This window comes from Halichoerus grypus, chromosome 15, assembly GCF_964656455.1.
Source record: "Halichoerus grypus chromosome 15, mHalGry1.hap1.1, whole genome shotgun sequence".
Taxonomy (NCBI): Eukaryota; Metazoa; Chordata; class Mammalia; order Carnivora; family Phocidae; genus Halichoerus; species Halichoerus grypus.
Genome location: NC_135726.1, coordinates 29,716,714 through 29,744,381, shown reverse-complemented (window position 1 = coordinate 29,744,381; position 27,668 = coordinate 29,716,714). Strand labels below are relative to the sequence as shown.

Here is a 27,668-nt window from a genome sequence, read left to right as displayed (position 1 = left end):
TAAAAAACACTGGAAAATGTTTCGTTAGTTTTTATTGATGTAGGTTAAGCATATTTAAACTGTTTCTAAGTTCTCTTTTTCAAAATAGTAAAATGGAAAAAAAATTTTTCTTTTTTACAGCCTGTTATTTACTACTTAGTAAAGTGGTGCTCATTACCATATGAAGATAGTACATGGGAACTAAAAGAAGATGTAGATCTTGCAAAAATAGAAGAGTTTGAACAGTTACAAGCTTCAAGGCCTGACACAAGACATTTGGTAAGAACCATATCTTAGACAACTTCATAAAATTTTAGCACTTCTTTTATCCAACAGGTTTAATGTAATCTTTGCATTTTTAATTTTGCTTTTGGTGTACAATGAATACTGTATTTTAAAACTTGCTACATAGTATCTTATGTATGTTAATTTAACTATTCCTCCATTAGAGGCTATTCCAGTTTTGTTTTGTTTTTTTTTGTCATAAACTATGCTACATTGAACATTGAGTCCATGTACAAGTATCTGTAAGACAAATCAGAAGTGTAATCACTTGGTCAGAGCATATGTGCATTTATTTTTTTTTTAATTTTTTATTGTTATGTTAATCACCATACATTACATCATTAGTTTTTGATGTAGTGTTCCATGATTCATTGTTTGTGCATAACACCCAGTGCTCCATGCAGAACGTGCCCTCTTTAATACCCATCACCAGGCTAACCCATCCTCCCACCCCCTTCCCCTCTAGAACCCTCAGTTTGTTTTTCAGAGTCCATCGTCTCTCATGGTTCGTCTCCCCCTCCGATTTCCCCCCCTTCATTCTTCCCCTCCTGCTATCTTCTTCTTCTTTTTTTTTTTTAACATATATTGTATTATTTGTTTCAGAGGTACAGATCTGTGATTCAACAGTCTTGCACAATTCACAGCGCTCACCATAGCACATACCCTCCCCAATGTCTATCACCCATCTCTCCCACCCCCCCAGCACTCCAGCAACCCTCAGTTTGTTTCCTGAGATTAAGAATTCCTCATATCAGTGAGGTCATGTGATACATGTCTTTCTCTGATTGACTTACTTTGCTCAGCGTAACACCCTCCAGTTCCATCCATGTCGTTGCAAATGGCAAGATCTCATTCTTTTTGTGCATTTATAATTTTGATGAGTATTTCCTTCAAATTTCCCTCGACAATTTGCAAATGCTTCTTTTTTTTTTTTTTTAAGATTTATTTATTTATTTATTTGAGAGAGAGAGAGACAGACAGAGCAACAGCATGAGAGGGGAGAGGGTCAGAGGGAGAAGCAGGCTCCCCGCTGAGCTGGGAGCCCGACGTGGGACTCGATCCCAGGACTCCGGGATCATGACCTGAGCTGAAGGCAGTCGCTTAACCAACTGAGCCGCCCAGGCGCCCCTTGCAAATGCTTCTGCCTCATCTCTGAATTTAAGAGTTTCCCACAACTGTTTCTCTCAGGTCATTTATAAAAATACCAAGAATATCAGTTTCAGCTCGAGGTGGAGTTATTAATTCTCAATATCTATAATAAGGAAAAATCCTTATTATACCCACATTGTCCTTCTTTTCTATAAACCAGTTAATTCTCCATAACTAAATAGTTCATCTTCATCCATAGTAGCTTTATTTTAGAAAAACCTTTTATATGAAATACTGTTCAAAGCCTACATAAATTCAGTATGTTGATTTTTTTTTTTTTAAATTGACTACATGCATATCTCTTCCCTGGTCAAATAATAAAAAGTAAATTATTGACTTTTCTAGTACAGAAACTATAGAATTCTAGAAGGCTATGGCAAGTTGTGATATTGCTGATAATTATATAAATTTTTACTTTCAATTCCTCAAATTGTTTACTTTCAATCCTAAGACATAGGATTATTGTCATGTGAATCCAGTTTTGGGGAGCCAACCAAAAGAGATTCACCATGAGGAGACCTGTTATGATTTTATTAAATATTTTGTCCTGTCCTCTTTCAAATGTAATTTGGCCACAGAAATTTCTTACTTCACTAACGACGGAATTTATACATGAAAAAGCAGGAGCAGATCACTTTTCCATTAGCATCAGAGTGAGGAAGGGCTGCCATGAAAAATGTGGAGATGCAACAGAAGAGAAGGAATGAAGTAAAATTGTTCATGGAATAGATCATATTTTGTTTTTTTGGTTTTTTTTCTTTAAAGATTTTATTTGACAGAGCGCACAAGCAGGGAGAGCAGCAGTGAGAAGGAGAAGCAGGCTCCCCACTGAGCAGGAAGCCAGATGTGGGTCTCGATCCCAGGACCCTGGGATCATGACCTGAGCCAAAGGCAGACGTTTAACTGACTGAGCCACCCAGGCGCCCCCATAATAATTTTATTTCTAATAGCCAGTATACGTATTCATCAATAGGTGAATGGGTAAACAAACTGTGGGATATCTCCCTCTGTGTGCTCTTCCTCTCTTTCTCTCTCTCAAATAAATAAATCTTAAAAAAAAAAAGAAAGAAAGTTTATGAACATTAGTATACAAATCTTCGTCTAGACATGTGCTTTCATTTCTCTTCAGTAAATACCTATGAGTAAAATGGCTGGGTCATATGTTACATATATGTTTAATTTTTTAAGAAACTGCCAAACTTGGGGTGCCTGGGTGGCTCAGTCGTTAAGCATCTGCCTTTGGCTCGGGTCATGGTCCAGGGTCCTGGGATCGAGCCCCGCATCAGGCCCCCTGCTCTTCCTCTCCCACTCCCCCTGCTTGTGTTCCCTCTTTCACTGTGTCTCTCTCTGTCAAATAAATAAATAAAATCTTTAGAAAAAGAAAAAGAAACTGCCAGACTTTTTACAATTGGTCATACCATATTACATTCCCAACAGCATTGTATAAGAGTCCTAGTTGCTTCACATCCTTGTCAACACTTGGAACACAGTGTTTTTAATCTTAGCAATTCTAATATGTATATAATGGTATAACATTGTGGTTTTCATTTGCATTTCCTACTGATTAATGATGTTGAGAATCTTTTCATGTGCTTATTTGCCATTAGTGTATCTTCTTTAATAAAGTACCAATTCATATATTTTACCTATTTTTATTGGCTTGTTTGCCTTCTTATTATTGAGCTCTAAGAATTATTTATGTGTTTTAGATGCAAGTCCTTTATCAGATACATGATTTGCAAATGTTTTCTCCAAGTCTGTGACTTGTCTTCTCACTATCTTAACAGTGTAAAAGAACAAAAGTTCCTCATTTTGATGAAGTCCAGTTTATCTGGCTTTTCCTTATGGATCATACTTTTGGTGCTATAGCTAAGAAATCTTTGCCAGAAGTTTTTTAGTTTTAGGTAACATTTAGGTCTACAATGCATTTTGAGTTAATTTTTGTATATAGTACATGTATGAATCAAAGTTCATTTTTTGCTTATGGGCATCCAATTGTTCTAGCACCAGTTTTTTGATAAAAAGAAAAAACTACCTTTACTCCACTGAATTGCCTTTCCTACTTTGTCAAAAATCAATTGAGTTAATACATGTGGGTATATTTTCGAACCCTCTATTCTGTTCCACTGATCTGTTTGTTATCTTTAAACCAATTCTACCCAGTCTTGATTCTGTAATTACAAGTCTTGAAATCAGTATAAATCCTCCAACTTTACTCTTTTTTTAAGTTGTTTTGGATATTTCTGATTTATTGCATTTCCATATGGTTTTAGAATCAGCGTGTCAATTTCTACAAAAACATTGCTGGGATTTTGGTTGAGTTATGTTGAACCTGTTGTTCAGTTGGGAAGAATTAATAACAATGTTGAGTCTTTGAGTCCATTAAAGTCCATTTGTTGAGGCGTTCTTTAATTTCTCTCAGCAGTGTTGTGTAGTTTTAAATATACCAGTCTTATACAACTTCTGTGAGATATATTCCTAAATAGTTCATATTTTGGATGCTGTTATGCATGATAGATGAAAGATAGATGAAAGATGATATTATCTTTTTAAATTTGTTTATAATTTTTTCTACAATATAGAATTTTCTATATATTGATCTTGTATCATGCAACTTTGCTAAAATCACTTATCTTTGTTGTAGAATCTACAGGATTTTCCACATACACAAATAATGTCTTCTATGAATTAAAATAGTTTTACTTTTTCCTTTCCAATCTTAGTGTCTTTTATTTCTTTTTCTTTATTGCACTTCTTAGAATCTGCAGTACAATGTTGAATAGAAGTTGTGACAATGGACATGCTTGCCTTTTCCCCAATTTTTAGGAGAAAACATTCAGTCTTTAACCATTAAATATGATGTTAGCTTTGGCTCTTTTCATAGATGTACCTTATCAGGCTGAGGAGGTTCCCTTCTATCAAAAATTTAATGAGATTTTTTATTAGGAATAGGTATTGAAGTTTTTAAATCCCTTTTCTGCATCTATTGAGATTATCATATTTTTGGGTTTTTTAGTCTGTTGATCAACATTGATTAATTTTCAAATTTCAACAACCTTCCATTCCTGGGAAAGATCTACTTGGTCATGATAGATTATCCTTTTCATATATTGGATTCCATTTGCTAAAATTTTGTTATGAATCTTTGCATCTGTATTCATTAGGGATTTGGTGTATAGTGGGTTTTTGGTTTGTTTGGGTTTTTTTTTTGTAGTATCTTTGATTTTAGCGCCTGGGCTACATGGAATGAGTTAGAACGTATTTCAATTTTCTGGAAGAGTTTGTGCATAACTAATTTGGTCTTTAGATGTTTGAAAAATATCATCATAACACCATATAATGTTATGCCTCTATAATTATTTTTAAAAGTAATGCTTTTACCATGTATGAGATGTATGGAAGATTAAAAAACCTGAAATACACCATTCTTTGTTTTTCCACAAAGGATCGTCCTCCCGCTAATATTTGGAAAAAAATTGATCAATCCAGGGAATATAAAAATGGCAATCAACTCAGGGAATATCAACTGGAAGGACTCAACTGGCTCTTATTCAATTGGTACAATAGGTATGTAATATATCTTAATAGAAAAAAGTTTAGTGTGTTGTTTTTTTATGTGTGTCAAAATATGTTAAGTAAAATAGGTACTGATGTTGCTATATTATTACTGTCATGGAGTCTTTCTTATTGAAAGTGAGGTTACCTCAGGAAGATGTGTAAATTATAATTTAGGATTTTGACTTCAACTGCTTCATTTAAATTATGCCAGTCAGAATAGAAGAAAGTTGATACGATGATTAATAATAAAATTTGAAATACCTTTCTTACCATCATAAAACATCTGTTATGTTACAGAATATTTTTCAACTTATCAACTTATACTGCTATCTGCCAGTAATTGAATCTAGTTAGTAAAGTGTGAGCAATTATATCAGTAAGAATTAAGTAGGTCTATTATTTAAGTCTTCAGCAAAGCAGATTGTCAGCAGTTGATGAGGAATAGAAATCAAAATATAAGAATCTAGTAATGAATTTATGCTATTAATTATTTATTTTCCAAGTTCAAAATGCTGGGTGGAACATTAGCTCACTTTTTTGCAGTGAAAAGATAATTGCAAAAGAAGTGAAAAATGGACCCACACTTGAGAAAGTATAGTGGCATACGCAAAAGAGCAAGCAAAGGCATTATGATTAGTAATAACAGAAAAATTTGATGACACTTTTTATTCAGAATCATTCTTCCATGTTTTTACTTCTCATGTGATTCTTCTGAGTTGTTGCACTCAGTAATTGTGAGTCCTGAGACAGTCATGTGGAGTTACGGGTACCTGTTAACGCCACACGGCAGTCTTTCCTCTGGTTTATATTTTCTAAATGTTAACCATCATTTTTCCCAAGAGACCCTTCCAGGTAAAATAGTTAACAAAGTATTGTTTTGCTTGCCCTTCCCCATTGCCTACATTGCTTGTTTTAAACTTCCAGCACGTTCCTCAGGCTGTCTATCACAACCCTACCCTCTTCACCCCCATGTGACTGCTCCATAGAGAGGGCCCGTAGGTGAGCTTGTTCAAGTTCTTGCCTGCCCTCACAGCCAGGCCGACAAATGTATCTCCATTCTTAGCTTTTCTTAGCCATCCTCATGCACCAGAAGTTAAAAGGTGCCTGCCCACAACCAAGACTCATGTACCACCTTTGTTCTTGACATGCAGCTCGTCCAGTTTTCTCAAAGCCTCACTTGCATCAGCTGTCATCCTGCACTCTTAGACCTTCAAGCCATCTCAAGACTAGTGCTCTCCGTCCCTTCACTCTGTGAACAAATCTGGGTCTAACCTTTCATAAAAATACAAGAAAGAAAAGGAAAAACATTCTCTTCTTGGTTCTGTTTTTCCTTCTATAGTGACCTTGAGCCCTCTGTAATTTCGTGGAAGAAAGCCTACAGGAGCTCTTCCCATTTCCTCATCTCCAGCTTGCTTTAAACCTGTTGCTTGGATTTGAGTCTTATCTTTGAAACGTGTTATTTCCCAATCCACGGAGTATTTTTCAGCCCTAGTTTGCTGTGTCCCTGCTGCTTTGGGTTTTGGTTGCTCCTTCTGTAAATTTTCCCCCATTCTCAGCCGCAGCAGCTTCCACAGTGGGACTCTCTCCAGACCCTGTGATTTGCAGGTCTGCTGGTTTCCCTTCCTCTGCCTGCCCTTTCAGTGTTGCTTTTCCTCCTAACGGTGTTCTTTTGCTCTCCTCGTAGTACAGGTTTGTTCTTCCTAAGCCATACTCCACACCCCCTGTGCCTTCATTTATCAATAACATTCTCATGGTCTCGTATCTTTATCTCTAAGGCCTTGAACTCCAAGCCCATATTTCTGTTTGCCTCTTGCTACCTTAAAATCTATCTCACGGATTCTTTTTTCAGCACAAAATTCAAAATTAACCTTATTGTTTCCTGTTTCCTCTGTACCAAACTAGTTCTTCCAACATATTTTGTATTTCGGTTAAGAATAACACAATAAAGGGATGCTGGCTGGCTCAGTCAGTAGAGCATGCAACTCTTGATCTTAGGGTCATGGAGCCTACTTTAAAAAAAAAAAAGAATAACACGATTACTGAAATCTGGCTGTCATCAAACACCCTGTGTATCTGGTTGGTCACAAAGTCCAAATCATTCTAAGTCATAATTAACTTTGGAATCCATTCTCTCCTCTTAGTACCCCCTCCCTTAGTCCAAGTGCCCACCATTGTTTCCTGCATTATTGCAGTACTTTCCCAGTTAGTGGGCCAGCTTCTAGTCACCTCACCTTCTAATATCCACAGTGGAGCCAGAGTGAACCTCAGAGTACAAACACAATTGCATCAGGGTTCTTTAAAAATTTTAAGTGACTCCCGTTGCATAACAGAATGATGTCCAACGTTCTTTATTTATGACCTCTTCATACCTTAGTGATACCCCCTACTTTTACCCTCATCTCAAAACCACGTTTGGAGTCTCCCAGGTGATGATCGTATTCTTTACACTTCTGCTCCTTTGCTGTGCTCCCTGGCAAAATCCTACCCATTACTGACCTCTTCTCCGAAAGAGAGCTCCTTTTCTACCATCTCTTTTTGCCAGAGTTGGACACTTACTCCTCTGAGCTTCTGTAATAAACTTAACCCTGAGGGTTCTCAACTGGCTATATATTATAATCATCTGTGGAACTTTTTAAAAAAAATTATAGCTGCTTTTATCCTACTCCATACACTTTGACATAATGTGTAGGGGAGAGCCCTGGGTATCTCTCTTTCCTTCAGGCTTTTAGGCTCTTCTAATGCCCAGCCAGAGTTGAAAACCAGTGCTTTGTTTGTGCTTCCATGATAGCACATTGCATGATTTATTTATTTATTTATTTGCATGTCTGCTTCTCTAATAGATAAAAGCCCCTGGAAGGCAGAGAACATGTTCTATTTCTTTTGTATCCCATTTTCTCATACTCTCCCTGAGATATAGAAGGTATTTAATAAATGCTTCCTGAATAAATAATATATTTAGTTTGCCTTACTCCTGCCGTTTCATTCTTTAACAAAATCATACCTCTGACAGGTGTTATCTTTATTTTGGAGCTACAGAAATCTATAGTTTTCCCTCTGCAGGATTATAATAAAATTATAGTTTCATATATATACAAAATGATATGCCTAGTCTACACTTCAGCAACTTTTATGTTTTTATAAATGCAAGTATTTTAACTTGATCTTTGATTATTTTGTATATTTATCTTTAAAAACATTGTAGTGTACAGAAAAACCCAATGTATACATGGATAATATATTTGTTTATTTCAGACGAAACTGCATTTTAGCAGATGAAATGGGTCTTGGCAAAACCATTCAATCAATTACATTCCTCTACGAAATCCTTCTGACTGGTATAAGAGGACCTTTCCTGATTATTGCTCCACTTTCTACTATTGCAAACTGGGAGAGAGAATTTCGTACATGGACTGATATTAATGTTGTGGTTTATCATGGGAGCCTGATTAGCAGACAGATGATACAGCAATATGAGATGTACTTCAGGGACTCACAGGTGTGTTACTGGTGATTTTGTTTGTTGTTTGAAAGGTCAGGTTTGAAAAAGCCAATTATTATGCTTTCATTATTTTCAAATTTGGGATGGATTTTATTTGCCTACGTACATCTTAGTTCAATCTCTTTATTCATCATATTTATTTTACAATAAACTTTAGTAGCTGAGGAGGACAATGACAAGGAATTAGGATCACGTTCTGGTTCACTATATAGTATGCTGATTTATACAGATGTACTAATTTGATTGTATCCCTAATTTTTCAACTAGAATAATTGTTTTACTAATTGCTTTTAAATACACATTAAATTTATTTTTAGAATAATACCCATCTCTTTGATCATCCTCCAGTTTTTTCCCTCCATTTTTAAAATTCAAATCTTCAATGAACACCATGGGTTTAAATGCCTCTTGAGATGAAACCATAGGTTCTCTTTCATGTTCAAAGGATTTTGATTGTAGACACACTTGGTTTGTTTTGTATGCAGATACAAGCATACCTCTCTCTTATTTTCCCCTTTGGCTTGATTATTCCAGTGCTCTGGTGATTTGGTGGTTTTCTTCTGCCCGGTATCCGGAAGGCACATTTTCCATTTTACTTTGGCCTCTTTAGTAGGAAACCGAGTAGGAGATTTCTTATTTTTCAGCTAAATACACACATCATAAAATGAAGAGATAACATTACAATAAAGAATTTTCCAGCAGAAACTTGAAGTCTAGAAAGCATTAAGTGCCAATTGCAGTTTTGAGTGGTAATAGGACTTTAGATTAAGAATTTTATTAAGAAATAATGAACAAGATTATTAAAACAGTTCACACAAAGTTATACTCTTTAATTGGAATAGGTTCATTTGCCTGACATTCTGCCTCAGTAGCACCTTAATATTTTATTTTTCTTTCACTAATTCTTTTGTTTTATAAGGATCGTTATAACATATGATGTGATAATGTCATGTGATATGCTGCAGGTTGAAGTAAGCTAATGTGCCTATCCTTCTGCTGCTTTCCTTCCCAATTGTAACTGATTTTCTACCTATTCAAAGCTGAAAATGGATGAATTACTTGATTTAGTCCCTCTTACTTTTATGGTTGAAACAATTACATTCCTATGAAATTAAGCATCTATATAACCCTTTAGTTATTCCTCAGTTTTATTATAACTATCACCTTTGTACCTTTCAAGCCTCTGACATCTCAGATTATAGTTTGATTTCCTTCCATAGTGTTTTATTCTTCTCAATCATACATTTGTAGAATTTAAGAGCTGTATGGTATCATAAAAATGATTATGATTAACTTAGTTCAATCTCATTTTTTTTTACAGAAGGTAGAATTAAATATTGGGAGTTTAAGAGATGTTTAAAAGGGTTACAGTTCTAATAAATGTCTCATAGGAGTTTGGTATAAACAAATCCCAGCAAAACTGGGATTAATAAACCCAGGTCACTTAGACTCAAAAGCCCTTGTTCTTAAACACTGAACATTGTGATATCACTTTAACTGAATGCATTCTGTCCCCAGTTGTTAGAACTGTATAAATGCCCTAGACTTATACTTTATGCCTTTTTTAATAGTATTCTACTAGATCTGTTATTCAACTTAATGGCCATTGTATATAATCAATATGAATTAATCTAATTAAGTTGGTAGGAATTAAACTCTAAATCAGAATACATGATCTTTCTTAACCTCTCGTAGTCCCTGATAGTTTACAGCTTTCAGTCCCATTTAAATATTCTCTTGGCTTGGATTCCAGGACTTTGTACTGTCCTATATTACCACCTATTCCTTCTGAAGCTCCCTTTACTGGTTCCTTCTTATCTTCCCTGTCTAAACTTGGGGGTGACCCCAGGGCTCAGTCTTCAGACTCTTTTATATCCATACTCATTCCATCAGAGATTTCATTCAGTCACATAACTTGAGTACCATCTATACTGCTAGAAACTCCGAAATCTTATCACCAACTCTAACTTCTTTCCTGAAGTCCAAAGTCCTCTCCAAATGCCTATTCAGCTGTTCCTATCTACTAGCCGACTCAAACATAACATGTCCAGAATCCTGAATTTTCTCATTGTAGTAAGTAGCAACACCACCTTCTAATTGTTCAAGCTAAAAAATTTTACAGTTAAACTTGAATCATCTTTTTATCTCACTCTACACCTATCCGTCAGCAAATCCTATTGGCTCTACCTTCAAAATACCTTCAGAGCTGAATACTTCTCATGACTTCCAATGATGATCTCTTGCTTGGATTACTACAACAGTCCCTTAATTGGTCTCCATGATCTGTCCTTGGCCTCTTTCAGACTATTTTCACTACAGCAGCCAAAGGGACTCTTAAAATACATGTCAAATCATGGCACTTCCTGTCTCACAACCCTCCAGTAGCTTCTTGCTCAGAAAAGGAGCCAATCCTTAGCATACTTTCAAGTCCCAGTATGGCTTCGTCCCCTCCATGACCCAATGGGTTTCAACTTCTCTGGCATTCTTACTATGTGAAGACTGCCATAGATACTCCCACTTTAGAGCCTTCACACTTGCTACTTCTTCCAAGAATGCTTTCTGTTCTAGATCTCTAGGTATCACCTGGCTTTCTCCCTCATCTTCAGGACTTTGCTCCAATGTCACTTCTCAGTAATGGCCTCCCAGCCAATCCATAAAATTGCAGTGGTCACCTCCGACCCCATACTTATTCTTTATCCCTGTTTTATTTTATTCCACAGCCCTTATCACTTTCTAACCTTTTTTTTAATTTGCTTTTTTTTCTTAACGGCTATGTTCTGCATTTGAAACATTGGACTGTAAGTTCCACTTGGAGAATTATTTTTGTCTGTTTTGTGTATTGCTGTATCTCCAACATCTAGAACAGGGTCTGGCACATAGACACTCAATAAATATTTGCTGAATAAACTACTCAGGTGGCTAATTTTGATAGTAACTATTTATTTGCCATTGTATGTGTAAACTCATGGAAAAAATTAATAAACATTAAAACTGAAATTTCATTGTCCAGATTTTGTAATGGTCATTTCTTTCTGGATCTAAAATTGTTACTATAACTCTTAAAAAGTATAAAACATTTTATCAGAGAATACTTATTTGAATATAATTATAAATTATTGTGTTGGCACAGTTTTTTACATTATTCTTGAAAACACTGCAATTTAATACAGTTTTAATGCTAAAATTCCTCATCTAAAGGGAGTGTATGCATATATAAAAATTCCAGTGGAAAATGTTTTATAACAGATGTCATTAGATGTATTTTTATGCTATTTGACAGGAATTAAAAATTGTGATGACATTCTAGCAAATTATTGTATTTGATAATAAATTTCTAGGGGCGTATCATTCGAGGAGCTTACAGATTCCAAGCCATCATCACCACTTTTGAAATGATTCTTGGTGGCTGTGGAGAGCTTAATGCAATTGAATGGAGATGTGTGATTATTGATGAAGCACATAGGTTAAAAAATAAAAATTGTAAACTTCTAGAAGGTCTGAAACTCATGAATCTGGTAAGTAACTTATCATTATTATGACTTAATGCCATTTCTTAGCTACATAGTGAAAGGCCAGATAGAGGCAGAGAGCTAATGCTAAACTCACTCCTTTTTAGAGTGTGTATCCGATTTTTATCTGTGGTAATTGAGTTTTGTTGTGTTTTGTTTTCTTTTAATTACTAAGGAAAAAAATTCCACATACTCAGCATATGTTGTTTATAATTAATAAATGGGATTTTTAAAGATTTTATTTATTCATTTGCGAGAAACAGAACAAGCAGGGGGAGAGGCAGAGGGAGAGGGAGAAGCAGACTCCCTGCTGAGCAAGGAGCCCGATGCGGGACTTGATCCCAGGACCCTGGGATCATGACCTGAGCTGAAGGCAGACACTTAACCATCTGAGCCACCCAGGCGCCCAATAAATGGGATTTTTAAAAGTGATCTTCTTACTAATGTGTTTGCTTATTTCAAATCAGTCTTTTGCATTTTTTAACATTTTCATTTAATTACAATCACAGAATTAGTACATGAGCACTTGAACAAATAACTCCAATATGCAGAACATTGAAGCGCCCCTCTTTACTCCCTTTCTATCGATGCCCACCCCTAGTTCCACTCCCCACTCCAATATTTACAGATTGGTGTGTATCTTTCTAGACTAAACGTTTACCAGTATACACATACATATGCAGATACACACATACATATAGAAATATTTAGCTTAGGAATTTAGAGATATTATTAAATTTTAAGTGATAATTTGTACTAGCATTAAAAATACCTTATTTATTTCCTATTACTATTATGTTTAATTTGTAATGCACGTCTAGTGTAGAAGCATATTCCAGTCAGCTCTTCATATTATAGCCTTAATGATTTGAGAATCATTCTTGTGTGAAAAGTCAAGTGATGATTAGCCAAATTATAAAGAATGAGAACCATTTTGTATACAAATTACCATCTCAAGAATTGTTATGTATAAAAGAAACAAATACCTTCTTTGTTCTTGAAAGGCCTGTTTCTTTGAGAAAATCCAAAATATGCTTAATTATTTGGAACTTTTCTTTTAAAAGCGTTCTTGAATAGGTAAAAATAGCATGCAAAGTGAGGTATTACAAGAATGATACAGAGTTTTTAAAAGGTGATTGAGAAAGTAAATTAATGAAGATTCATGAGTAGAGATGTACTTTGAGTTGACTCTTGAAATTATGGTTAGAAAAATACTTGCTTTTGAAACACTGAACATTTAATAACCTACGTCAGCTTTCATATAACTTTAGTCTGTGGTGTTTGACATGAATTATTCTTGCTTTATGTAGGAACACAAGGTGCTTCTGACTGGCACACCTCTCCAAAATACAGTAGAAGAACTATTCAGTCTTCTTCACTTTTTGGAACCTTTAAGGTTTCCTTCTGAATCAACATTTATGCAAGAATTTGGGGATCTGAAAACAGAGGAACAGGTATCCTCATTGGTCTTTGTAAAGAAGTGCATCAAACCTCTTATCACTGTGATTGTGTATGTGAGTTTGTAACTGCATGCGCATACATGTTATGTATCTTTTCATCATTTTCTTATGCAGGTGCAGAAACTTCAGGCAATTCTGAAGCCGATGATGTTGAGACGATTGAAAGAAGATGTGGAAAAGAAGCTGGCACCAAAGGAAGAAACCATCATTGAAGTGGAACTTACTAACATTCAGAAGAAATACTACCGGGCTATTTTGGAGAAAAACTTCTCATTTTTATCCAAAGGAGCAGGGCAGACTAATGTCCCTAACTTGGTCAATACCATGATGGAGCTCAGGAAGTGCTGTAATCATCCATATCTTATCAAAGGTAGCTAGAAAGGATTGCAAACAAATACTTACGTCTTTGAACAAATACTCATGAATTAAAAAACATAAAAAAACCCACTACGGCTGCATTGGCTGTTAGAAGGAAAGGCAATGATGCTCCAACTCCCCAGTCTGGTGCTCTGAGGGGGTAGAAGTGTTTCAGAATCAGGGTGCCTCATGATCAATCACATGCCAAGTTACAGGAGCAGGACTTGCATTCAGTCTAATGGCGACTGGAATTCCTTCTCCAGTTGAATCCTCCTCCTGGGCAAAGGCAACAAAGTCTACCTTTGGGCCTCTGGATTTCCTTTTTTTTCCTCCTTGGTCTCTTTCCAGTCCAGGTCTCCGGTTAGTGTCTCAGCTTTTGGGCTGTAGTAATGTTACTTTTTAAGGTCTTGTTAGGTTCTTTGCTAGTGTTCTCTCTGTGTATCATTTCACTCATTCCTGAGAATATACTCCCATCTTTATCCAGGACATGTGGTTTCTTAGCCCTATAACTCACTCTCTTGCAATACTGTTATTCTTTAATGACCAGATGGGTGGAGAGAAGGTAGAGAGCCTTTAATGCTGATTAGACTCTCTGGAGGAAGTATGCATCACAAAGACCTATAACTTGACTTTCCTTTTAATTGTCCTTGTTTCCTTGTTTCGATGGCCAGCAGGATACCCATAGACACATCAAGATTAATTATGATCACCCTTCAGTGATGATCACTGTTGTATTGGTGTTTAAATAATAGATGTTTGTTTAAAAATATATGTTTACTCATGTAGGTTAGAACCACATTTTCATTAATTCTTTCCCTAATAGCATTCATTAAACATTTATCAAACGTAAATTTGTATAAGGCATTATGCCAGAGGTCTGGAGAGACAAAAAGATGCTTTAAGACATTGTCCACATCCTCAATGGAATTATAGTCTGGTGTTGATGGGTGTTTAGCCACAAACATAAATAATTCTAATAAAAACAGTGTACCTGTCATCAGAAAATTTTAATGTGTTACAGAAGCACAGAGGAGCACTAATTCCAATTTTTTTAAAAAGAAAGCAACTGGGGTTTCCTGCATCTGTGCATTGATTCTTAATGTTTCTTTGACAGGTGCTGAGGAGAAAATACTTGGAGAATTTAGAGATACATATAATCCAGCTGCTTCTGATTTTCATCTTCAAGCAATGATCCAGTCTGCTGGTAAATTGGTCCTTATTGATAAATTGCTTCCCAAAATGAAAGCCGGAGGTCATAAAGTGCTCATCTTCTCTCAGATGGTACGCTGCCTTGACATCCTGGAGGACTATCTCATTCATAAAAGGTAAGGCATATGATTCATCTACTGAATTATACTGTGAATTACACTAAATATATGCTATTAAGGATTTTGCATCACTGTACTGTAACCCATCTTTATGCACATCTTTCTCTTTATGTAGGTAAGAGCCCATTTACATTTGAGTAAAGATAGTTTAGGATTATGTGTCAGGTGTTCTAACCTACGTATGTTGCAAACAGTAGGTGGAGCTAAGGAGACTGATTAAGAAAACTTTGTAAATTGACAAGTATTTGTTGACCTAGGAATGGGTTTATTAGTGTTCGTTTTACTTGATTTGTAAATCGTGCAGTAATGACACTTTAAATGAACTTATAACCATCTTCAAAAATAAGAAAAGTGGTTCAGTACCTTTTCAGATCTTTCATTATTGTCATTAGAACCTGAACTTGCTGCACTTTGACTCTTACCATATACCATTTGACACTTGTTCATGCTTTCAGTCTTTTCTCATTTGTTTAATGTGGGGTTTTGTTTTGGTGCATGACAATAAGATAGTCTTCAGTATTGTCTTAATTAGTATCTAGATAAATAGTATATTTATCGTAGGTTACTTTCTCAGAACATTAGTGGTCCAGATACCAACATATTACTCTAAAAGGGAATCTAAAGATGTAGCTGTAGATTTTGGTTCAGCAGATTTTGACCCTTATACATAAGTAAAGGTCTGTACTAATTTAGATTATCAGAAATTGTGCAGTTCATTTTTTTATTTATTTCTAGTTCTGTTTTTAGTGTCAGTGTTCTACTCTTTTAGTCTAATTCCAAAATGTATATTATTCTCAACTGCATATCATATAAGGAAGATAAGATTGCAGTATTCCTAAAAATAGTTATTCTTACTTCTTATCTCCTGATACAAAGAACTTTGTAAGATAAAGATGAATTTCATGGAAAACCCCAAATTTCTTTAATGTCACATTATTAGAAGTCACATCCCATATCATAGGTACTGGAGACAACAGTGAGCTCCTTCTGAAACTCTAATAAATTATATGTGTAAAGAAGTGTCTTGAACCAGAAGAGGAGTGGTAAATATCCTGTGTATTCCTCTTCTAATTCCTGAATTTTTATATATTTTAATTTTATTAATGTCTATCAGTTTCTGAATTTTACATAAATGAGGAAAGATAAAAGAAGTTAAAAGTTAACTGCTTAACAGTAATGACTCTAAAGAATTGGCATTCTACAGCATGTTTTGGAATGATCTAGAAAACTGGATTTTTTTAAGTAAATTCTTAATGTTTCAAATATTGTTAATATCTTGAAAATTTGTTAAATGAGGTAAAAAGCTTTATTACTATTTTCAGATCCTTCAATAAGCACTTATTTAAAAAGTTGGAAAAAAAATTAGTGTTCTGGGGGCGTCTGGGTGGCTCAGTTGTTAAGCATCTGCCTTAGGCTCAGTCATGATCTCAGGTTCCGGGGATCGAGCCCCGCATCGGGCTCCCTGCTCAGCGGGAAGCCTGCTTCTCCCTCTCACACCCCCCCTGCTTGTGTTTCCTCTCTTGCTGTCTCTCTGTCAAATAAATAAATAAAATCTTGAAAAAAAAAAATAGTATTCTAGTTTGCCCTTGATAGATTATACAGTTTACAATCAAGTATATCTTGAGAGGGGTGCCTGGGTGGTTTAGTCAGTTAAGTGTCTGCCTTCAGCTCAGGTCATGATCCAGGGGTCCTGGGATTGAGCCCCATGTCATGCTTCCTGCTCAGTGGGGAGTCTGCTTCTCCCTCTCCCTCTGCCCCTCCCCTCCACTTGTGCTTTCTCTTGCTCTCGCTCTCTCTCACTCTTTCAAATAAATGAATAAAATCTTTAAAAAAAAAAAAGTGTATCTTGAGAGATTAACATGATTGAGACGGAAATACTGGTAGGCATCTTGAAGTTTTATGAAAGTCTTTGCTTTTTGTAAAAAAGAAAAAAAAGTCATTATATAATGAGATCAGCAAGGTAGTTTTTGCGTGTTTTTTTTATTCCAACTTCTGAAAATGATATTCATTGTGATGGCATTTTACCTATACACCAGGAATGCAAAGATTTTGTATCTTTATATTACTTTGTATTTCCTCCCTACCACCAACACCGAGAATTATAAAACCACAGAAACTAGTTGGGATGATATTGCTTCTTAATTTTATAGTAAACAATGTTGCAAGGAGACTGACTTTACATTTGATAGAGTGTGTCTTTATTTTCATTATATTCATCTAAATTTATGACATTTCATTTGATAGATATTTATATGAGCGAATCGATGGAAGAGTCAGAGGGAATCTTCGACAAGCTGCTATAGATCGATTTAGTAAACCTGATTCAGATCGATTTGTTTTCCTTCTGTGTACCCGAGCTGGTGGGTTGGGCATCAACCTAACTGCTGCTGATACATGTATAATTTTTGATTCTGATTGGAATCCTCAGAATGACCTGCAGGTAAATACGTTGCTTGGCTGAAAGAATTAAATTTCTTTTGTCATTCCTAGAACTGTTTTTGATACTCCACCTCTTTCATTTTTATCTGAACAAACCAACAAGTATGTTTCCCTAAGAAATATCTCTGCCAAATAAAATAGATTAAATTATCTTAATTTTAATTTAATGACAATAAAATATACTTATTTAGATCATGTATCTTCTAAGTAAGTTTATCTACTTGAGTACCATATTTGTTTGAAGTATATTATGTAAATTTGAGAGAGGCCTAAGCTTTAAGAATGACTTCTTTGTGGGGCACCTGGGTGGCTCAGTTGGTTAAGTGTCTGACTCTTGGTTTCGGCTCAGGTCCTAATCTCAGGGTGGTGAGATCGAGCCCCACCTTGGGCTTCACACTCAGTGTGGAATCCACTTGAGTTTCTTTCTTCCTCTGCCCTTCCCCTGCCCCACATGCTCCAGCATGCACTCTGTCTCTCTCTCTCTCTCCCTCCCTCCCTTTCTCTCTCTCTCAAATAAATCTTTTTTTTAAAAAGAATAACTTCTTTATAATAAATAAAAATTTCAGAATCTTACTTTCTGAAAAATAAGCACTTATCCTAATTTCATCTCCTCAGTCATCATATAATATCGCCTGCATGGAATTATGACCTAATAGACTATGCCTTTTTATGAAATACTGTAAAAATTTAAGATATACATCTAAGTTAAGACAGTACTTGGACCTCATAGAAACAGGAATATTAATATTAGTAGAGTGATGAAATAGCATCAAAGTTTGCAGAAGATAAGCATCTAGGAAAGATATGAGAACCTAAAGATCAAGAGAAATTCTTCTTTTATTGTTCATGGTAGTCTTTATTGTATTGCAATCAATATTAGTACTTTAAGTAGTTATAATACCAAATATCGTAAATTGTTATTGAGATATACCTGACTTAATAAAAAAAATAAGGTTTTAACCTCTCATTTGTGTAACTATATGTAATGGAGTTCAAAATGTCAAAGATCCAAAATTAATAGATTAAACCAGGGACAAAACTCTTTCTGTAAAAGGCCATTTAGTAAATATTTTAAGCTTTCGTGGATTACGTAAGGTCTCTGCCACACGTGCTTTGTTGTGTTTATGGTCCCTTAAAAGTATAAAAACCATTCATAGTTGGCAGGCCAGATTTGGTGCACAGGGTGTAGTTTACCAATCTCTAGGATAAACCCAAATTATATTTGCCTTTTGGGTGCATATTTATACTTACACCGCCGGCAGCACATTTGATGTTCTAAAAGTTAATCTAAAATAAAATCACATGATAGAACCTGAGGAGGAACTGGAAAAACTGTATCAGATTCCCCAACTTCTTCTTCTCACTTGGTTTTTCCTACTTACTGCTAATGTAGATCTAGTCTTCATAGACTAATGAAAAATTTGGCCTCTTATACTTTCCCTAGACCCGGAGCAAGGTTGTTCACGCACAATTCTGAGTTGCAAAGAGCACAAAGGGTATGTATGATAGAGTAAAAATGTCAGCAAAGAGTATAGCATCAATGCCACCTATAAATTTTAAAGCCACAATTTATAATTTAGTCTTCTGAAGATAATGGGAAGGTGATTAACAATTTGGGAGAAAGACCACTGATTCCTTGGAACCTTTGGAGTCTAAATTTAAAACATAAATTTTTAAGTCTTGCAGAACCCCAAGGTAAAATATAAAGTTCTTGGTGGCTTGGGCGCTTGGTGGCTCAGTCGGTCAAGTGTCCCATTCTTGATTTCAGCTCAGGTCGTGATCTCAGGGTTGTGGGATCGAGCCTCAGGCTCCACGATGGGCATGGAAACTGCTTAAGATTTTCTCTGTCCCTCTTCTTCTGCCCCTCCCTCCTTTCCCTGTCTCTCTCTCTCTCTCCTCCTCTCCCCCTCTCTGGAAAAAAAAAAATAATAACAAAGTTCTTATGTAATTTCTGAGGTCTCTACTTCCAATATGTATGCATATTAACTAACTAGTTCTTTCTTTGTGTAAGTAAAATTATGTCTCCAGAGATACTCACCTTAAGTTTTTATCCCCCTCCAAATTACCCAGCTTAACTAAAATGTATTGAAAAGTTTGTTAATAATGTAGTAGAAAAAACTTGAGAAATTCAGGGTTATGTTTTAAGTTTAAAGGTTGAGTTGCCAGCAGCTAAAAATAATCTGTTCACAGAGTTTACATTCCTGTCTAAAGTTATCTTGATGATACCCTCTTTAAAAAACATTAATTCTTCATGGATTCATATTCTCTGAAATATAAGCTTAAATTTTAACTTACTGCTGATTGTGAAATCATTTCTCATTTTAGTAAGCACTACCTTAATTTCCAGAAAAAGGTTAGAGCTAATTCAGTAGCAAGAGTTTCTAAAAATTCTTTCATACTTTTACATTCCATTGAGACAGTCTGTTGTTAAATGCTTTTTGTGTAATCCCTTTTGTGCTACTTTGTAAAAAAAATCGAATCTATAACTTTATTTTTTATAGGCCCAAGCTCGTTGCCACAGAATTGGTCAGAATAAAGCAGTTAAAGTCTACCGACTAGTAACTCGTAACTCATATGAGAGAGAGATGTTTGACCGAGCCAGTCTGAAGCTGGGTCTAGACAAGGCAGTGTTACAGAGCATGAGCGGAAGAGAAAGTAACGTTGGCGGTGTATGTATATTTTCTTTTCACTTTGAAGTGTTTGTGTTCTTACTTGCATTTAATTTTAACTTCAGGTAGTATATCATTTAATTTTGGTCCATACTGAACACGAAATAGATACTTTCACATAAGGAGGCATTTCAGAATAGACCTGTATTTAGTTAATGCTTGTGAATTCTGTTCTGCCTGTGTTGCTCCAGTGCTTGTGAATTCTAAGAACGTTTTCAAGGCCGAACTTACTTGCTCTGCTTTTAGGATGTTTGTATCATGGCATAGCAAAGCAGAATTTGTGAATTTTTCTGCATTATTTCTGTAAACAGCTTTTCAAATTGTTGTGTGTGTCAGACTACTGGCATTGGCTTTGTTTTGTTTTATGTGATATTTTTTGGCATTTTTTCCACTCAAGATCGTTGTCTTATATCTTATGCTTGCAACAGCTATAGAATCCTAGTACTAAAAAGAACCTTGAGAGGTTACCTGCCCCATAGGCTTTGTCGTAACTGAAGCTATTAGAGGCACATGGCAAATTTTACTTTAAAGATAATAAGAAAGAAGTCAACAACTTCAGTGTATTCTTTCAGAGAATTCTCTCTTGTATATATATCATAAACCCCAAATGCAGTTTAAACCTGACTCCGTGTACTTTGAAAATTTTTAGGGATGCTTTCTCATTTTAGGAACTTCAAAATAATACTGTTACCAAAATTATTTCCTCTTTAGATTCAACAGCTTTCCAAAAAAGAAATAGAAGATCTGCTTCGAAGAGGTGCATATGGTGCCATTATGGAGGAAGAAGATGAAGGCTCTAAATTCTGTGAGGAGGATATAGATCAAATTTTACTACGTCGGACAAAAACTATTACAATTGAGTCAGAAGGACGTGGGTCAACGTTTGCCAAGGTAACAGTGAATGATATTTTATAAATATACTAGTAATGTTTATGACTAAAAAAATTTCCCTCTCTTAGTCTCTTAATTGTTTGCAGAATATCTACTTAATGTTTAAATAAAGCGAATTAGCTTAAAAAAGCAGAAGGTAATATATTCTTTTCCTTCATTTTTTTTTTCTGACCTCTGATATCAAATTTCACATGTACTCTTCTGATCCTAGTGAAATGGAGTAAGTGTAATAACTGGAAATAGTTCTATGCATTAATCAGAGTAGAACATTTAAAATCAGATTTAGAAATTAAAGAACATATATGCTGAAGCCTGAGTAAGATGTGAGTAATAATGTAGGAGGTTAAATCATCTTACATTAACTGACTATAATTTAAAGTACTTAAAGAAGAGAAAGGATTTCTAATAAGTACTTAAATCTAATTTAGGGAGGGTAAAACGAAATCTGTGTTTTGGGAAAGGAAGTATTAATAACTCTACCTTATTTTGGGAAAACATTTCAAAAGTTTACTAATTGCCTTTATATTCACCTCCCCCCTCTTTTTTAACAAAGAGATATGGGGTAAACCTGTATCTTGTATTCATTTGAAGAGTTTCTTATTGCAATATTCTGTGTCACCTGCACTGCTTCACACAGGTTTTCTCTCTTCCCCTTCACTTCCTTTCTGTACCCCCTCTCCACTTTCACTCCAGAAGTCTTTCTTTATCTGCATGGAGAACTCTGTGTTAGAGCGGGTAGTATAGACAATACACCCAGAGTAGTATCCATCTTCCAGTGAAGATTTTTTCTCTTGCATTCATTCAGCAAACTAATGAAATCATGTGTCAGGTACTTTGCTATATGCTGGGAATACTAGAATGAGAGGATTCTAGTTGCTGAAAAAAAGTAAAGAAGAAAATGATTAATTTTGCATAAAATAGAAGAACCAGAGAATCAGGAAAGCCTTTGCAGAGAAAATCACGTCTGAGCTGAGTCTTGAAGGAAGCGTGTATTTCATTGTGTGACAAGGAGAGTCACAGAAATGAGTCATGTGGGGCGCCTGGGTGGCTCAGTTGGTTAAGCGACTGCCTTCAGCTCAGGTCATGATCCTGGAGTCCCAGGATCGAGTCCCGCATCGGGCTCCCTGCTCAGCAGGGAGTCTGCTTCTCCCTCTGACCCTCCTCCCTCTCATGCTCTCTATCATTCTCTCTCTCTCTCAATAAATAAATAAAAATCTTAAAAAAAAAAAAAAAAAAGAAATGAGTCATGTGTTCCTAAACTACAAGGAAGATTTCAAGGAATATGGCACAGGCATGTATAGATGCACAGGATGAATTAAATGGAGATGAAAATGAAAGGATTAGGGACCCAAATTGTGAAGGGCTCAAAAAAATTCCATTTTGAGGAATTTGAACTTGATCCTGAGGCAGTTAAAAAGCTTTTAAATCCCTTCAAGCAGAAAATGGACATAATGACTGCAGTTTAGGAGTTTAACTCTAGCAACAGTGTAGAGAATGAGTTTGAAAGGAGAAAAACTGGAGGCAGGGATACCAGGTAAGAGGCTTATATCAGATATGATGGGTGAACTGGGATAGTGGAGCACCACTTGAATCAACAGGAGTTGATGACCAGTTAGAAATGTATGGAAGGGGGAGTCAAAAAGGACTTGAAGACTTCTGGCTCAAATACCTAGGAGGGTCATGGAATCCTTAAGTAAGATAGAGAATGCAAGAGAAGGAAGTTTATGTGGAGAAAACAAAATACTGGGGGCTGTTGTATTTGTGGCACTTACAGGGAATCCAAGTAGGAGGTGCCCAGGAGAGTTGCCTAGGATACACATACAGATTTGAGAGTTCACAGAGAATAAATCAGAAGAAAGTAGTATTGTGGAAACAAAAGGAATACTGCAGAAGTATAAGGCTGAGAACTACAACTGGTCGCGATTGGACTCTAACTTCTTTCATGAGAAATCTTGTTTTCTTGGGATCCCTTGGCTCTACCCAAGTTGTCAACACACTGTGTACATAGTACAGAAATCACCTTTGTTGGTTATGCTGTGCCTAGAGATACTCTCCTTAAAGATTTGTTCTATTTTAATTAATGTAGACATGTGTAAAGTGTTTAATGACCACAGGTGATTCCAAAGCTTCCTCATTTACAGTGTCAGTGAGAATCATTATGGAAAGCCAGAATACCAGAGTTTGAATTCTGACTCATAAGCTGAGTGACCTTGGACAATTAACCCTTAAGATTCTTGTCTTTAAAGAGGAGAGCGTCATAATCTTGCTTGGCCTCTTCTACTTTACAATAAAGTGCTATATGAGTATTATTTTATTCAAGTATACTCTAATCATAACCAGCTGTGCTGTAAGAATATGAAATACTTAAGCATTTAAATTTCTATTTGAAAAACCCTCAGACCATGGAGTAACTTGTATTTGAAAAGAGGGCTGACTGAAGAGGTGCTTCAGTCGATGAAGAGGTCCAGAGAGCTGGCCTGTGGTTGTCTTGGAATTTGTTCATTTCCACAGTTGCGAGCGAATGCCACTATATAGTGGACATCTGGCATATTAGAATATGGCACCACTGTGCAGTGGCACCGAACATGCAAAGTTGATAGTATTTTATACGGTCCCCGGAATTTCCAAAGACTTCCTCTATGCTTAATTGTTATAAGTGGTTTGGATAAATGAAGTAATTCCAATCTGTTTCTTTGCATTATCAAATAGTTTTTTATAAAAAGCCATTTATATGGAGCAGAGTACATAATAAGACTATTTATTTAGACTTAGTACATATCCATCAAGTACAACTCATTATTGGTAGCTTCGTTTATAAGTGGTTCTATCACCTAAACCTTGTTTTGAGATATTTTCATAAGGGCAATCAGGTGGATCCTGGAAATAGAAAATTTTCTTGTCTGACTTCTTTATTTCCTGGTAGAGAACAAGACTTTGAATTGCTTAATTCACAAAAACAAAGCAGTCTGTGTATCAGGCTTAAGTGGATTTCATATTTGTAAGGGCCCTTCCGCGACGCCCGCTATCTTCTGCTACGTTCTGATGTAGGAAGATGGATTTCTGTATTTAAAAAGTCTTCCCTTGTAAATAATAAAAGGATATAATGATTGAGGGAAAACATTTAAAGAAAAATATTTTTAGAGGAATTGGGATGTTAAGATTTAACATTTGGAAGTAATCAATATACCTGTACTTGATGACATCTTCTACAACAGGCATTTTATTTCTGTAGGCATTAATTCATTACGGTCCTTGAGAATTTTGGAAGTCATCTTGAAAATAGGTTATATGTCATTTAACAATAGCATCTAGAATTATTTAGAAATTTTTTTTTTTTAAGATTTTATTTATTTATTTGACAGATAGAGAGCACAAGTAGGCAGAGAGGCAGGCAGAGGGAGAGGGAGAAGCAGACTCTCCACTGAGCAGGGAGCCCGATGCAGGGCTCGATCCCAGGACCCTGGGATCATGACCTGAGCTGAAGGCAGCCACTTAACCGACTGAGCCACCCAGGCACCCCAATATTTTTTATTTTATTTGAAAAGTAAATTTATCATTTTTCTTATAATGAATATAACAAGAGCTATTGGATTGTGAAGTATAGTTTCTTCCAGGTAAATTATTTTAATTATCAGCAGTTACCTGGTAGCAGAATAAAAGCAATTATCTACTGCAACATAGAATTTTTTTAAGGTTAGCAACCATAAGCTAGACTTCAAAAATCTAATTGTTTTCCTTTAATGGCTTTTCATATTAAATGCTCATGTAAAGCAGATGCTCATTTGCCAGATCTGTTAAATCTCAAGAAGCATGTATCAATGAAACTATATATGAAATGAAACTATAATATAAAATAAAACCCTGTGAACTTCAGTGAACTTTTCGGTATTTTTATTTGAAAGTATGGATGTCATGTGTCTTCATTTATGAGAAATTCATTTCTGAATTAACAAATAGAAGTCCCCTGATGGTTTAGGAATTACTTGAGTAAAGTTAAATGTCTGTTCCTTATACTCAGTCATAACACTTTGATTGTCATCAGGTACTTTTATGCCGATGATGATGGCTACTACTTTTCATTTTATTAAGCTAGCCTAAGTTGGACATAAGTTTTTATAATCAGTGGTTTATCATTAAGAGGTGTCTCATTGTATTATTTCCTGTTGCCACTGTAGCAAATCACCACAACACAAATTATTCTCTTATAGTTCTGGATGTCAGAAGTCCAAAACGAGTCTTACGGGGCTAAAACTCAAGGTGTCAGAAGGGCTGGTTTCTTCTGGAGGCTCCAGGGGAGAATCTGTCTGTTATCTCTTGCAGCTTTTTCAAGTGCCTGCATTTCGTGGCTTGTGACCACATTATTCCAGTCTCTGCTTCTGTTGTCACATAGCCTTTTACCTCCTCTCCTCTTAGAAGAACAGTTGTGATTATATTTAGGCCTCACCTCTATAATACAGGCTAATCTCCCCATTTTAAAAATTATTAACTTTATCACATCTGCCAAGTCCCTTTTGCCATAAGCATTCACAAGGATCCAGGAATTAGGAACTAAATATCTTTGGGAACTATTACTCACCCTACCACACTCATCAGTTCAACAAATTAAAAATTACTATTTAAAAAAAAATTCCTATTTTTAGTAGTTTCACAATATTAAAGCTATAGTTTAGAGCAAGCAAAAAAAAAAAAAAAAGGAAATTTAAATTCATTTCATTAAAACATTTATTTCCACACTTCTGTTTCATAAAAATGCCAGCAAAATGCACATTTTTAACATTTATAATATTTCAACACTTGCTATACACAAGCTCCTTGCTGAGCAGGGAGCCTACTTCTCCTTCTGCCTGCTGCTCTCTCTGTCTCTCTCTCTCTCTCTCTCTGACACATAAATAAAATATTTTAAATTAAAATAAAATAATAAAAATAAAATTATCAGGGCACCTGAGTGATGCAGTCAGTTGAGCATCCCACTCTTGACTTTAGCTCAGGTCATAATCTCGATCAGTAATTCCTTCATATCATCAATTTCCCAGTGTTCAAACTTTCAGACTTCTTGAATGTCATAAATGGCTTGTTTGCTTATAGCCGTTCTATTATCTCTTTAATGTGTAATTTTCTGCATTTTAAAATTCCATCAAGATGGGTTTTTTAATGAAGATTTTAATCATTTGATTATATCCCAGATAATTAGGCATTATCTTAAAGCCATTTACCAATTATATTCTCTTTTGAAAATTATGTGACTATATTCTTCCCTTTAATTCTTTAAGTGTTACCATGCGTTTTTCAGGCTCTTTTCTTTTTTAAAGCACCATGTATCTTCACTGCTTATTTCATTTTTATAAAGCACTTTGATGACTTTCTTTCAAGTGGCATTTATATTTTCAGGAACTAAAGTTGCAAGTAATGGTTATTTGTAAGTTCCAGTGTTGAGCTATGATATCTAAAGTTTGCTCCAACAAAAGACTGTATAATTTCTACAATATTTAAGAAAGTAAATCAGTTACATTTTCTTTTGTTCCTCTATAATCCTTAAATTTTTACAATGACTGCAGTATTTTTGTTGTAAGGAAAAATATTTTTAATGTAAAGACAGAGAGTGACTTTTTTCTCATATCCTGTATTACATTTTCCTTAGGAGGCATATCCGTCTAAAAATGTGATAGAAATAAAGTAGTATACCAGGAAATGAACTGTATAGGGCAAGCAGGTTTGAAATTCTTGTTCTAACCTAATTTCTTAATTAGGTGAGCCTTTTGCCTTGAGCAGATGCTGTGCTCCGTCTCAGGCGATCCCATTTGGACCATCCTTTGAATGTATGTGTGTATGCTGAATTCAGATTCTATCCCCAGTAAATGTAAAGAGATAATGTTGTAAATATACTGTGATAGATTTTCCTCTAAGCTTCATAACATTTTAAGAAACTGCCATTATGTATTTCAGGCAAGTTTTGTGGCATCTGGGAATCGGACAGATATTTCCTTAGATGATCCCAACTTCTGGCAAAAATGGGCTAAGAAGGCAGAAATAGATATAGATGCCATCAGTGGAAGAGTAAGTATTTCTTTCCCTTTAAAAAAAAATTACGTGTTGGGATACTTTGGTAATATTATTGTAATATTTTAAGGTATTCAACTGTGTACTTACTGAAAGAAATTTATCTGCATAAATAAATTGATGTGGGGTATTAGAATGAGCACCTATTGAGCCAGACACTGCTTCAATTTAATATCTCTGATATCTGCCGTGATAGATGGTAATACAGGGAAAGTTTAAGTGTGGATATTTATATTCTTAAAATTATAATGTTTTTTAATTTTTAAAATGTCTTTAAATCATCAGTTACTTTGATTTTGCTCTTTAACTTTGTTTTCTTAGAGTCTGCCCCCATTAATGATGATCCAGTCAGATATAAAAGGAGGGAAAAAAGCAGTCAAGAGAGTAGCATTTTTATTTTTATTTTTTTTAAAGATTTTATTTATTCATTTGGCAGAGACACAGCGAGAGAGGGAACACAAGCAGGGGCAGAGGGAGAGGGAGAAGCA

At 35.4% G+C, this 27,668-nt stretch overlaps 1 protein-coding gene across 12 annotated transcripts in view; it reads left to right on the top strand.

Annotated features, from left to right (window-relative positions):
* The window catches only part of CHD9 (chromodomain helicase DNA binding protein 9), a 217,931-nt gene that overhangs the window by 140,608 nt on the left and 49,655 nt on the right, over positions 1 to 27,668 (top strand). For all 12 annotated transcript variants that reach the window (XM_078062741.1, XM_078062744.1, XM_078062743.1 and 9 more), the window contains 11 exons: positions 121 to 258; positions 4,859 to 4,980; positions 8,224 to 8,467; positions 11,809 to 11,985; positions 13,290 to 13,433; positions 13,554 to 13,809; positions 14,911 to 15,121; positions 17,369 to 17,564; positions 20,065 to 20,232; positions 20,944 to 21,123; positions 27,067 to 27,177. In XM_078062741.1, coding sequence (XP_077918867.1) covers positions 121 to 258; positions 4,859 to 4,980; positions 8,224 to 8,467; positions 11,809 to 11,985; positions 13,290 to 13,433; positions 13,554 to 13,809; positions 14,911 to 15,121; positions 17,369 to 17,564; positions 20,065 to 20,232; positions 20,944 to 21,123; positions 27,067 to 27,177 — 1,947 coding nt within the window. The remainder of the gene's footprint in view (positions 1 to 120; positions 259 to 4,858; positions 4,981 to 8,223; positions 8,468 to 11,808; positions 11,986 to 13,289; positions 13,434 to 13,553; positions 13,810 to 14,910; positions 15,122 to 17,368; positions 17,565 to 20,064; positions 20,233 to 20,943; positions 21,124 to 27,066; positions 27,178 to 27,668) is intronic.